We start from the raw sequence: 14,238 nt of genomic DNA, 5'->3' as shown, positions 1-14,238 counted from the left end.
CACTATAATTGCACTGCTCTAAGCTTCTTTTCCGTTCACTTAAATTGACCACATTATTCTAAAACGAAGCAAGAAATGTTTGGTTGACAAAGTGCCTTACATCTGCCCAGGACAGAAAAAGGTTCTTTGATCCAAATCTGGAAATGACAAACGGACACATCTTCGACCTGATTTTTGTTTCCAACGTATGCATGTGTGTTTTGGTCCAATACATTGAGTGTGAGATAATCTACCAGGCCCTTTACTGACTCATCATAAGCAACCCTTAACGTTTTTTATCCACGCACAACAAACTCTGCTTGATGCAGTAAATCCATTAAGTGGTTCAGGTCTGCCGGTCCTCTGGATGATGGCGGGGATTAATGGACGTGATTAGTGAGGGAGGAAGGGGAGTTATAGTGGAGAAACCTGAACTTGTCTATGGGGGTTTAAGCTCTGGGGGTTAAAGTGATGACCTGAGAGGTCAGGGCAAAACTCAGTCCACTTCATTCAATTTCATCAGGAAATCATTTGTGAGGTGTTACACAGCTTGTGAACTGAGGCATTGGTGGTAATAAAAAACATGAAAATGTGTTGGTCTGAAAATATTAGACAAATCCATTGATAAAAATGTTCCTTTCATTTAATGAAGAGCAACATAAAATATTGTCACTTATGTTGTCTGGTTTATCAAGCTATATACAAAGGCAAAGCTTTGTCAAAAAAGACATGCATGGACACACTGAGACGTAAATAAATGCTTTAGCTGATTTCAACTCTTTGTCTACCAAGAACTGTCATAATTGTTAAAAGCCTTTGATGGACATTAGTATTATAGTAACAATTCACTCGTTGAACAGATGATCTCTCTTATGAGCAGAGAATGCTACAAATATCCATATTCTTTCATATTTAAAAAAAACATTTATTAATGTCTGGATATTTGCAGCATGCCTTAATTAAGCTGGATAGAGATTTGTATGATGATGATAATAATAACAATTATGGTGGACCATTTTTTTCCAAAATAATTTTTCCAGCTTTGTTGGACACTTTTGATGCAATATTTCATTGTCACCCAGTTATAAACACAGAGCAGCCTGTTAATTTTTTGATTATAGTAAATATATGTACTCTTTTTACTGAACATACAGTAGCCATCTATCCAAAAATGATCAAATGCAGCACACCAAGCCAATAAATAAAAAAGCTGTCATTGTGAACACTTTTGGGGCATTATTTACATGTGATCATATAAGTTATGCACATTTACAGTGTTTCACATATCATTATCAACACGTTTCAATTCATTTGCATTAGTTAGCACACTCTCATGAACTAACAATGAACAAGAACGTTACAGTATTTATTCATCTAGGCCAATGTTTACTACATATATCTGCACATTTTCACTAACACATTTTTAGGTTTCTGCTTATCCTTATGAACAAGCATGAATTAAAAATGAACAATAGTACATTTATTGTTATATTATTTATATGTAACCTAGATAGGGATGATTCATCCAAAAATGAAAATTCTGTCATCATTTAGTCACGCTCAAGTTCCAAACCTGTGTGAGTTTCTTTCTTCTACTGAACACAAAGGAAGATATTTGGAAGAATGTTTTTAACCAAGCAGATCTCGGCCCCCATTGACTAGTGGGGGGAAAAATACTATGGTAGTCAATGGGGGCCGAGATCTGCTTGGTTAAAAACATTCACACAGGTTTGGAACAACATGAGGATGAGTAAATGATGACAGAACTATCCCTTTAATAAAAGCTGTGCAAATTGTTGTTCATTGTTCATTAATGTTAAAGAATTGAACCTTATTGTGTAGTGCCACCATTTTCCTCCCTAAGATGGAAACATTTTAAAGGAATGTTAGGAGAGAGAAAGAGGGCAATTGTGCTCAGCTCAGGGTTCAGAAGACAGACGGCACACATTAATATGAGTGATGATAACAGCTCAACGTCGGTTCAGCTGACGGCCTCGTCCTTGTGTCCTGTCTCCACCTGAACCCACTGTGAGCATCACTTCCTCCAGGAAGCTGTTGCAGAAAAAGGGAACATATTACATAGAGACACACATAGAGTCAACACTGTATTAAGAAGTGCGGTTTAAACAATCCTCAGTGGGTAACTAAATATTTAAGTTATATTGTACATACATGGGAGAAATTACAAACAAACAGAAAGCAAAATGATCATGCACAAACATTCAAATTACAAAAGAAAACAATTCAGGATGTTGGTAAAGAGTTAAGTAGGTTAACTAGTATCTAATGGCTACGTACAAAACCATTAGGTGGAAATAAAGTGAAGCTTTATGAAGTTTAGCTAAACCAAATTAATTTGGTTGAAAATATTAATATTCATTCAGAGTTATATGGCAGACAACAAATGTGAATACAGAAATAAGTAAAAACAGTAATATTGTAAATTATTACTACAATTTGACTATACTAATATACGTTTTCTATTGTAATATATTTTACAATATAATTTAATCTAAGCTGAATTTTCTGCTTCATTCCTCCAGTCTTCAATCCTTCAGAAATCATTCTAATATGATGATTTGCTTCTCAAGAAACATGTATGATTATTTTCACAGTTAAAAACCATTGTGTTAAATTCTTTGATGAATAGATGTTTCAAAAGAACAGCATTTATCACTACTATTTCACTGACCTCTTAGTGTTGTGAATGGCTGTGCCCCCGAGTATGATGCGCACTCCTGGCATTGTGCGGTTCAGGTTGTAGACGGTTAATGCCTCCTCGTATGTGGCCCCGCCAATTATGAAGACAATAATGTCTTGAGGTCTAAAGGGCGGGGAAGAGGGTGAAGGAGCACATTTCAAGAGCGCTGCATTTAATGTTAGAGCTGCACGATTAATTCGGCTCTTGATTCAAACACCCATGTTGTGACACCGATTCACAATATCTAGTAAACCTTTGACAAGTACGATCACAGCGATCATTCAAACCTGCGTTGGTGCTGCCGCTGATCCAGACAGATCAGTTATGTATGAAACAGCTTCACAAACAATCTTTTTTTAACCACACAGTATCATTATTCTGTGTTAAAGTAATTCAAATTTTCACAGAAGCACAGGGATAAAGTTTATAGTTCGGATATAAATGCTGATGTCTACGTTAGTGATCAATAATCACCTTTAAAAGTAACTTGATGCTTCAAATAGTCAGTTACATCATTACACCAGTACGTAGCGACAAGTGACTGTTAAAAATGTATTTATCATTGAATCATTCATTCAAGAGATTTGTTCAGAAACACTGATTTATCCAGCAAACAAGTCATTAAATAATTCATTGAAAGCCATTTTTTTAATTAATTCAAATTATTTACATTATTTAAATAGACTGCAGGAATTGCAACCTCTAGTGAATTGCATATTATTTCGTTTAGCTGTCTATTTATAATTGTGGAAGAATCGCAATAATTATTTAAAAAAAAAAAAAAATGTGATTCTCAGTTTATCCATAATCGTGCAGCTCTAATCTATGTTTTTCAATACAAGCACAAAGTTTCTCAATTATACATGAAACAGCCTATTTAAAGGGGGGGTGAAATGCTGTTTCATGCATACTGATCTTTTTACACTGTTAAAGACTTGGAATCCCATACTAAACATGGACAAAGTTTCAAAAGTTAAGGTGGACGTTTGATGGGAGTATTTCTTTGTCAAAAATACTACTTCCGGTTAGTCATAAGTTTCGGCAAGTTTTTTGCGATCATGCGTCCCCATTGACGTTAGTGGGGGCGGAATTTCCTTGTATGGGCCTTACGGACAATTCTACTGGAAGAGCGTGAGAGAGAGAGAGGGAGAGAGAGAGAGGGAGAGAGCGAAAGCAACAGGCTATGCCCATCAAAGCGCTCGTAGGCTGCGCTGCACAGGTAATGTGCACAATTAACAATGACATCAAAAAGTGCGTTTTTGGTTGCCAGACCAAGACAGTCCTGCACAGATTCCCCAAAACCCCGCGGTAAGGCAACAGTGGATGTAATTTGCTTTTCCGGATCAGCAACTGAGTTGCGCGAATGTTTATATCTGTTCGCTGCATTTCGGTGCCGACTGTTTCATAAACATGGCCCAGCATGACGCCGGATTTTCCAATAGCCTAATGCTGAAGGATGGAGCAGTCCCAACGTTAGAACCGCGGGCGGTGAGTTAGACTGCTTCAAATGTCTGTGTCTATGCTCATCAAGTAGCCCAAACATGATCACGTATAGTTACTATATATATTACTATATATAGAAATTGATCAATGGAGCATGCGATGTGTAGTGCGTGTACATTTGTTTAGCTGGCCACTATATGTGTAACTTTATGTTTGTGTATTGTAAAAGCACTCAACAATACACAAAGAGGGGGGAAATATGTTGAACTAAATAAGCACGCTTCTTCATTCAAATGCGCTACTATTCCGTGTCTATCTATGTAAACACTAACTTAACCTGTCTACACAAACCACGCGTAAACACACAAACACACGTGCACAACTGCACTTCCCACATGTACACCTTCAAAGACAAAAATACGACGATATAATTCAAGTATAAATATGTAAATAACACAAGCCGCTAAGCATATTATATAGTTAGTGTATATCGTACCACATAGAGACGTCCTGCTCTAGTCGTTTTTGCTGCTGCTCCTGTTCAACTGCAGCCTCTGGGTCTGATTCCGGATCATAGATGTATGGCTGTATCTGATTAAAAGCCATATTTTTATTTTGAATAAAGTTTTTTCCCCGCTGTTAGGGATGACAGCTTTACGACGCACTCGACGCACTCAACACTATAGCAGCAGCGAGCACACGTCATTATTTAGCTCCGCTCACACGACACGCCCCCACCCGCTCGGCTTTTTTCGGAAAGACTCGGAACAGCGCATCTTTCTTATATAATTATAAAAAAAATAAAGACTTTTCGGAGATATGCAGGATGCAATGCTACTCTATAGGTACTCAAGATTGACATGACACTGACTGAAACTGAGTGTTTCACCCCCCCTTTAAAACTCAATTAAAACTGGTCGGATGTGTTAACAGCATTCCATAGTGACACAGAAACAACACTTTAAAGCAACAACACAACGCTCACATTAAATGTCTATAAGTGTGCCTGTATATTATGAAGGCATGATTGTGAATGGCAGTCTATTTATGTATCTGTATCACCTGTCTCTCAGAGAACTTGGCCCGAGGTAGGGGAACTGGCTGTCCTTCAAACGACCCTTGATCAGCTGATCCAGCGTGTCATGTAGTAGCGGCTGATGCTGTGTGTACACATTTTCAACTCCCTATGAAAACAAACAAGTTTTAAACAGCATGTGACTATGGCAATATGACATGTTAAAGAGGATCCATTTCTATGTCTTTATCATGTTTTCTACTAGAATAGGTTTTCATGCTTGAATGTCTAAAAATTATTTAACACATAATTTTTCACATTTTATATTAGCTGTTTCCATACACCTTTTTTTGCGCATTTTAGGATGTCACCTTTTTTTTTTTTTTTAAAGGAACACCAAAATGCGCATTAAAAAAACGGATGCACTGAACTGAGGCAAAACACTTTATCCGATAAGAATACACACGCATAAAATACGATGGAAACACATTTGCCGAATAAATGGCATGAGCAACAAAAACCTTTTTCTTTTCTTTTCTTTTTTTACAGCATCTCAAATATTGGTTTGATCCTTCTGAAATGCCTGAGCCAAAGTCGGTCATCAGAATAATATGATTAATTTCCTCCCAGAAACATCTCCCATGATTGCATTCACAGGTCCAAGTCATTTATGATGTAGGAAAAAGAGCCACAGTTTCTACCTCGGATGCAGCACTTGAGCACTGAACAGCAACGAACACATGAATGGAAACGTGGTTTTATGCGATATTCCACATTTGCGTTAATTGCAGAAGTTAAATTCTGAAATTTGGGTGGAGACATGTTGCAGCTCCTTTCTTCCCAGTCTGTCAGTAACGCTCTGTTTAGTTCCTGTCTCTATGAACCCCCTCCATCTGAAAAGGACAATGTGCTCTGATTGGTCGGCTGGATCAGTGTGTTGTGATTGGTCAAGCACTTTAAGCTTGTTTGGGAAAATGTCACGCCCCTTTACCATAACCACGAGTTTCAACACACTACTAACTAACTCAACCAGGCCTTGCACCTTTTATTTGGTGCATGCCTTGGGTGGGAATTATTTAAATGAGGAATGTGACGTGTTTGTTCCCGGAAGAAAACTCAAGACTACAATGGAGGGAGTTCAGAAACAGTGCGGACAGATATAGAGAATAACTCCCGCTGGAGTGTGCTTTGAAAATGTAAAGCATAATGCAGTCAGAGGGCCATGAATAGATCATCTACCTTGAGTCCTTTGAAAAACTGCTTGGTAATGGCCACAGCATCCGTAGGAGCGATGAGGTCACTTCCTCTGACTCGTTTTCCACCATATTCCACTACGGCCTGCACCATCTGCAGGCAAAGTTACTTTCCTTTTTAATAATAGTACTAGTAATAAAACTTTATTGCATTATTCTGGATCATCCATCAATACCAATACACTGTGCTATAGGACAGATCTGCTGGTCCTCACCTTGCGGTGTCTCTCTGAAACCCCTTTGCGATTAAGCTCTTCCATAAGGCTGGGCAGAATACTGCTGCTGTGTTTCTCGTAGCGAAGCGCGTACAGCATCACCAGCCGCACAGCGTCGATTTCAGAAAGCCGAGGGTTCTGCAATAGCCGCCTCAAGCTCTGCAGGAACATGTTAATCTTCAGCAACGGTGCAAGATTTACAGCACTTTCTATTATTAATTATTATTGGTTCACCCAAAAATAAAAATTCTGTCATTAATTACTTACCCTAATGTCGTTCGACACCCGTAAGACCTCCGTTCATCTTCAGACACAAATTAAGATATTTTTGTTGAAATCCAATGGCTCAGAAAGGCCTTCATTGACACCAATGTCATTTCTTCTCTCAAGACCCATAAAGGCACTAAAGACGTCGTTACGAAGTCCATCTCACTACAGTGGCTCTACAATCATTTATGAAGCAACGAGAATAGTTTTGTGCACAGTAAATAACGTAAAAAGTAAATAACGACTTATATAGTGATGGCTGATTTCAAAACAAAGCTTCAAACGGTTATAAATCAGCATACCGATTCATGATTCAGATTGTCTGTCAATGACACATGTCAATGTCACATGATTTCAGCAGTTTGACACACAATCCGCATCATGAATTGATACGCTGATTCATAACCATTCAAATCTTTGTTTTGAAATCGGCCCATCACTATAAGTCGTTATTTAGGTGTTTTTTTGTGCACAAAACTATTCTCGTTGCTTCATAAAATAATTATAGAGCCACTGTAGTGAGATGGACTTCGTAACGACGTCTTTAGTGCTGTTATGGGTCTTGAGAGAGGAAATGACATTGGTGTCAATTAAGGCCTTTCTGAGCCATCGGATTTCAACAAAAATATCTTCATCTGTGTCTGAAGATGAACGGAGGTCTTACGGGTGTCGAACGACATTAGGGTAAGTAATTATTGACAGATTTTTCATTTTTGGGTGAACTAACCCTTTGTAATTAATTACAGTATTATCCTACTGTAGGCCAGGGCTATTCAAATCTTACCCTGAAGGGCCAATGCACTGCAGAGTTTAGCTCCAACCCTAATCAAACACACTCACCTGTGATTTTCTAACGATCCTGAAGACATTGATCAGCATGTTCAGGTGTGTTTAATCAGGGTTGGAGCTAAACTCTGCAGTGCATTGGCCCTCCAGGGTAAGATTTGAATAGCCCTACTGTAGGCGATCACAAAAACTTTGTAAAAGGACATTGACTTGTCTGATTTTTTTATGTATTTGAAAGAAGTTTATGCTCCCTAAAGCGTCATTTATTTGATCAAAAAATACAGTAAAACTATTGATATAGTGAAATAATCAGCACTTGAGTTGTCAAATGCAGGTCTGACCTGTTGTGCATTGGAGTGGTCACTCTGGCAGGCCAACTCCTGCTCCACCTCTGACACCTCCATCAGCTGTCTTTCACTGACCAGGCGGGACAGCTCCCCAACCACAGTCACATGTTTTGAGACGGTGCCCGACATCTTCTTAAACTGGGGGTAGTTGTCCACAAACGCCTACAAAGGGGTCATAAGTGGTCATAATACTGTAAAGCCGCGTTTCCACCGCAGGAACTTCCCCAGGACCTAGGGACTTTGCCGTGGTACTCTGTGTGTTTCGACCACAGGAACCAGGGACTACATGAAGTTCCGGGTAACAATTTCCCCCTCAAAACTTTTTCAAAGTTCAGGAACTCTGGGGTGGGACTTGGGGCTAAACATGCTGATTAGTTGAGTTTACGCAGCATTTTATTTCAATTGCCATTTTTAAAAGTTGCGGTGTGTGCATTAATAGTTGTTTGCTACTAAAATCAACAAAATTATGACTGATGGACTCATGACGAGATTCAGGCTTTATTATGTGAAATCCAATGGGAACTGGAAAGTCGCACGCAGTCCTACGATACCGGATCAATCTTCAAGGTACTTTAGGCCGCGATGGAAACGCAGACATCAGCAAGTCTGGGGAAAAAAGTTCCTGGGACAAATTGTTCCGGGTAATTTAGGTGGAAACAGGGCTTAACACAATAATAAAAGTTCTGGATCAGGGGTCTTCATGGTTCACTCCTCATATAAGATGATGTGCTACAGTGAACAGTATTATTGGTCTGCTCACCTTCATGTCAGATATGGACTCCAATTTCTGTTGGTCCTTGGGCTTTTTCTTCTGAAAATCCTCCATCAGGTTCTTGATGTTTGTCCCAATCTCACCGAAATTCAGGTACAAGTTCTTATTGAGAGAAAACAACATATAGTGTGGGGTCCAAAAGTCTGAGATTACTAAAAAAATACAAAATATCAGAAATAATATAAAAGAAATCAAAATTTCTTAGTATTTGCACTTCTTTTTGCTTTAATTATATAATCTAAGGAGTTAAACATAGACAAGACACACATTTCAATATTTTCTTGAAAAACTTTGTTTTATGTTATAAAGACCTCATTGTGTACACTGGATTTGTTTATTTGAAATGCAAATCTACTTGGTAAATAATTTCATGATTCATTACATTCTCTAATGAAATCTGTTAATGTACTTTAAACAAGCCATGAACATTAGGCCAAACCATGAAGCCAAACAACAACAACACAATATTTTCAACAATATGTTACTCACATTTGCATAAAACTCATCATTTTCTGCAGACAAAACCACCTCCCGTAGGTCTTTACTGATTCCAGGCACTCTCGACAGGTCAATGCGGTTGTTATTGAGGCCCAGTAGCTCATGAACCATGGCCTGATAAGTCCACTAGAGGAAGCAAATGCATGCACATGCAATATCAGAATACTAAATCATTATGTAATATATATATTTTTGCTGCAGTACCATTTTTCAGCAAATGTGAGCAGAACTCACTGGCTCCATTAAATCTCTCAGTAGAGAGAAAATAATAAAAATCACTCTTTTTTTAATGTCTAACACTAAAATTGCACAGTATTTTACAAGTCTCTATTATAATCCATTATAATGCCATGGACTCTATTGCCCTCTAGTGGTCAGGTCAAGGATTTTGCACACATATCTTGTTCTGTAATATGAGATTTGGATGTAACACTATTAAGAGACATTGTTTCTTGCCTGGTTAAGAAGGGGAGTAATGGCATCATCACTTCTGTCTAAAATCAGTAGAAGAGGAGATACTTCTGTTTTTCTGAAGTCAAACAGTTCATACTCCTTAGTAATGATTTGCTGTGGGAAACATAAATACATCATTAGAGAAAAATTACATCTGTAGAGTAAATCAAATTATAAAACTATTACCTGTTCGCCATAAGGTCAAAGATTACACATACTACAGATCTGATACAATTACAAAATGAAGTCTTACTTTGACGCTCTCTGCCAGCCGTTTGGACATGTCAGAAGAGAGCTGGTAGCGGATCATGGGGCATTTCTTGAGGGCCAGCAGGACTGATGTCAAACCCTGAGTGACACGAGGCAGTATACTGGGCTCCCAACTGCGACCCTATAAACATGCACAGAAATATTCAGAGAGCCTAAAAGAGAATGAATCATGCTCACAAGAGAGCCGACAATAGTTGTAAGATAGTGATTAATTTGATTAAATAAATTAAATAAAAAGATGAAAGCAAATAATTCCAAGCTGCACTAGTAGTTTATCAGATCTTGTAAACTAATTTACGTGTTCTGCACCAGTTTTTGGTATCATAAGTAGTATAAGAACATGAACTTAATCCCTAATAAATAACTACAAAATATATTTAAAGGGGTGCTATTATGAAATTTTCTTGATCTTGTTTTTGGCAAGTCTTGATTTTATTTTCGGCTTGACTGTTAAAAAAAAAAACACATTATTTTTCACATATTTTACACAAATTGTACATTATTATAGCTCCTGACTCCTTCGTCTGACTTGAATACGCTGCTTTTGACGAAGCTGCTGCTTTCGAAATGCTAAATGTGCTATGATCGGTCAGCTGACCCCGTTTGTTGTGATTGGCAGCACGAACATGAAAAAGTTCTGCAAAGTTACAATGGACAAAGACCCTATAAAGCGAGTTATTCTCTGCATCAGTGTTTCTGAACTCCCTGAAACGCCTCCATAGTAGTCTTGAGTTTTATTCTGGGAATGAACATATCACAATATTTCTCATTTAAATCATTCTGGCCCAAGGCGTATGCAAAATAAAGGAGCAGGCCTGGTTGAGTTGTAGTGTTATAGTCTCAGCTTCAGACGTTAGTAGTGTGGAAACTCAGTTATGGTGAGTGGTGTGACATTTCCCAAACATGCTGATGCAGTTGATTGCAACACACTGGTCCACCCAACCAATCAGAGCACATTGTGCTTTTCAGGCTTCATTGAGACTAAACAGAGCATTGCTGGCAGACTGGGAAGAGAGGAGCTGCAAAAATGTTGAATAAAGGGAAAATATGTTTTTTGAACATTTAAGCATTAAAACCTATTCTAGTAGAGCCCAAAAACTAAATCCAGACTTTGGAAAAGGACATAATAGGTTTTCTACATTATTTATTAATTTAGAAAACATACTGAGCAACAAAATGCAAGCCCTGGTTCCCTATTAAAAAAATATATATAAAAATAAATATCTTACCCTGGATACTCCTTGAAGGTTGAGTGAGAAAAGATGAGGGTTCACAGCAATGAAATCTCCATAGAACTCCTAGAGTAACAATATTTTTCATTACATTTCACCACATTTTGGGAGAGTATGAATGAATTATGTAGACATAATTAAGAAGACCCACCTGCACTTCTGCAACTACTTCCTGTTCATCTGCCTCAGCCAAGACCTTTATCTCACTCTTACTGATCACGTTACTGAAATCTACACAGAATTAGTTCTAAAGTCAGTGAAAGTTTGTCTTCTGACCACCATTATTAGCACATATTCTACAAACTCATATAAATGAGAGGTAAATTGATGAAACATATATTTCTTGAACTCACAGATGAAATAGACACTATACTTGGGTCGACGAAGCTCTTGAATCAAGTGCTCTACATTCTCCTGAAAGAAGAGACATTCAAGTATGAAATCACCAGGAAATGCAGTGTAAATCTATGTGACCCTGGACCACAAAACCAGTCATAAGTCTCACGAGTATATTTGTGTCAATAGTTAAAAATACACTGTATGTCAAAATTATCGATTTTTCTTTTATGCCAAAAATCATTAGGATGTTAAATAAAGATCATGTTTCATGAAGATATTTTGTAAATGTCCTACCGTTAATATATTAAAAAAGATGATTAGTAGTAGTAATATATATTTCTAATGACTTCATTTGAACAACCTTAAGGGCTATTTTCTCAATATTAAGATTATTTTGCACCCTGAGATTCCAGATTTCCAAATAGTTGTATCTCTGCCAAATACTGTCATATCCTAACAAACCATACATCAATGGAAAACTAATTTCTTCAGCTGTATGATTTTGTGGTCCATGGTCACATTTATTCTAAAAAATACAATGATAAAACCTTGGTTGGCCGGAGAAAGCAGATCGCTTTAAGGTGCTTCATGTTGTCTCGGTTTTGTGAGTCAATGCGCTCAAAAAGGTAGACCTCCTTCTGCAGGATCTCTGACTGAGTGTAGACCACACTCACAATACTGGTCTGTAAACAAACAGAGAAAGAGTAAAGAGAATAAGCAAGCAATGTTTTGACCACTGTTTGTGACTGTTTTGTGTAGATATTTAGGAACAAATGAGTTCAGTTCAGTTGCATTTGGTTAAGACACATGACAGGTAACAGGACAGCAAAGCCCCTTCACACTACACACAGTACTGCATTATCAGTGGTTTAAGCACATCTACACTTTTATGCTTGAACTGTTAAAGCTGTTTAAACTCGCTTACCGTCTCCTTGTCCATCAGCAACACCTTCATCCCGGGTCCGCTGCTCTCTATCATCTTAGAAATGTACTGCTTGACAGCCAGAGTCACGTTCATTTTGTCGTTTTATATAGGTACTTATTATCAGTGAGAACGGGTTAAATTATTAAATCGTCTCAAAGTAGTTTAACTATTGATAAAATGCTCTTTTCATGAGTAAACTCCCGCATACAAAACACTGTTGACAATAGGAGACAGACAACTCACTGGGCTTCCTACTACTTCCGGTATGGCCGAGTATTCGGTCCACATCTGATTTGGGACCTGTTGTAGTTCAGTCGATCTGTTAAGAATGCAGGTTCAATATACTAGTTCAACTGATCTAGTAACAGTTCGTAGAGCATGAATAATATCCCATAATTCAAGGCTGCTACGTAAAACGGAGTAAATAAAACGCCATATTGGTGAGGTCGATGGAGTTTTTTATTTTTTATTTTTTTTCTCATCAGACGACCTTTATCAATGTCTATCAGCGCCGTTTTATAACATGGTCACTTAAAGTTATTAAACTTGTAATTATTAAACTTGTAATTATCAAAATACATACAACAAAATATTCTCATTAAAATGTTGGTTCAGTGAGTCAGTGCTGGATTCGTGAAAGAATTCATTTTGAAGATTTGACTCAAAATGATTCGGTCACGAATCGGACATCTCAATAAGACATCTGAAATACATGAATTTGACCTGCTTCTAATGCATTATTTATTCGTTTGTGTTTTTTACAAACGTTTGTGTGATTATGTTAACCTGTCTCATTCAAATTTTATTAATAATAATAAAAATGTATAAAAATAACAATAATTTAAAATATATATATTTCGGTAAGGCAGCATCATTAAAATGTTGGTTCAGTGAGTGTGATCAATTTAGTCGATTTTGTGAAAGTAAGCTTTAAGATTTGACTCATTGGCTGCACCTGAAACCTAGAAAATGCTGCCTTCGGAGGACACATTTCAAGGCAAGAAGGCATCAAGGCACATCCGATTCTAGTGTTAACTTCACTTCCTGCCTCCTGAGAGACCTTCATCTGATCAATTTTTGAAAGCAGCATAGATGTATCCTTCGATATCCCACAATCCTGTGCTTTCCATTTTGTGACAGTTGAGCTGGGGCAAAAAATATGGTGTCCGAAAGTTGCGTTTGAGGGTCAGTTTGTTTCTAAATGTACTATTTTACTAACATCTTCCACTTCTGATGTAATTTCTAGCGAGAAATTACTAACATATATAGTAATTACATATTTGTATAGTTCTCACCAAAGCTCTCTCTATTTTGCTGTAGATCATTAAACTGTTACACTGCCTTAAAGGTCTCTCCGAAATTAGTTTTGTGAAGTGCCTTCATGCACAGAACACTGCCTTAAGCCATTGTCTCATAAGGCAGTGAGGCAACAACTCAGCTGCCTAGGTTTTCGGACGCAGCCATTATTCAGAATTTAAATAATGATTCGTAACGAATCAGACATTGTTACCACAAACCATCATATTTACACAGCATACAAAACATAGGGAAAGGAAAGGTGTCATTCAATAAATGGGAAATCAAAGTAACATCCGTTACTTATTTGAGAAGTAACTCAAATATTTTGTTGTAAATTCAAAAGCAACGTTACTTTACTTGAAGAAATCTGATTACGTAACTCGCGTTACTTGTAATGCATAGGCCTAGCCGCTAATGTTTACTGAAAATAATTTTATTTTTTCC

The 14,238-nt window shown here is 37.5% G+C and overlaps 1 protein-coding gene across 1 annotated transcript; it reads right to left on the bottom strand.

The window, feature by feature from the left end:
- Nucleotides 1–604: 604 nt before the first annotated feature.
- On the bottom strand, nucleotides 605–12,758 carry vps45 (vacuolar protein sorting 45 homolog). The gene is made up of 15 exons (XM_067426106.1): nucleotides 12,496–12,758; nucleotides 12,119–12,253; nucleotides 11,585–11,645; nucleotides 11,383–11,462; nucleotides 11,229–11,297; nucleotides 9,983–10,120; nucleotides 9,733–9,843; nucleotides 9,268–9,402; nucleotides 8,767–8,880; nucleotides 8,001–8,168; nucleotides 6,607–6,765; nucleotides 6,378–6,485; nucleotides 5,186–5,307; nucleotides 2,672–2,803; nucleotides 605–2,031 (listed from the first exon to the last, which is right to left on the bottom strand). The coding sequence occupies exons 1-15, from the start codon at nucleotides 12,586–12,588 to the stop codon at nucleotides 1,950–1,952; spliced, it is 1,707 nt and encodes a 568-aa protein (XP_067282207.1). The 5' UTR covers nucleotides 12,589–12,758; the 3' UTR covers nucleotides 605–1,949.
- Between the last annotated feature and the right edge of the window lie 1,480 nt (nucleotides 12,759–14,238).

This window comes from Pseudorasbora parva, chromosome 19, assembly GCF_024679245.1.
Source record: "Pseudorasbora parva isolate DD20220531a chromosome 19, ASM2467924v1, whole genome shotgun sequence".
Lineage (NCBI taxonomy): Eukaryota > Metazoa > Chordata > Actinopteri > Cypriniformes > Gobionidae > Pseudorasbora > Pseudorasbora parva.
Note: the sequence above shows the minus strand (reverse complement) of the source record. Positions and strands in the feature narration are given on the sequence as shown.

What these genes read in the sequence shown, in the direction of transcription:
- vps45 (XM_067426106.1), bottom strand. Translation starts at nt 12,588, where the DNA reads ATGAACGTGACTCTGGCTGTCAAGCAGTACATTTCTAAGATGATAGAG. An exon ending in TTACTCCCCTTCTTAACCAG is followed by an intron (nt 9,403 to 9,732) that starts GCAAGAAACAAT and finishes TGCTTCCTCTAG; the next exon opens with TGGACTTATCAGGCCATGGT. An exon ending in GCCATTCACAACACTAAGAG is followed by an intron (nt 2,032 to 2,671) that starts GTCAGTGAAATA and finishes TTTCTGCAACAG; the next exon opens with CTTCCTGGAGGAAGTGATGC.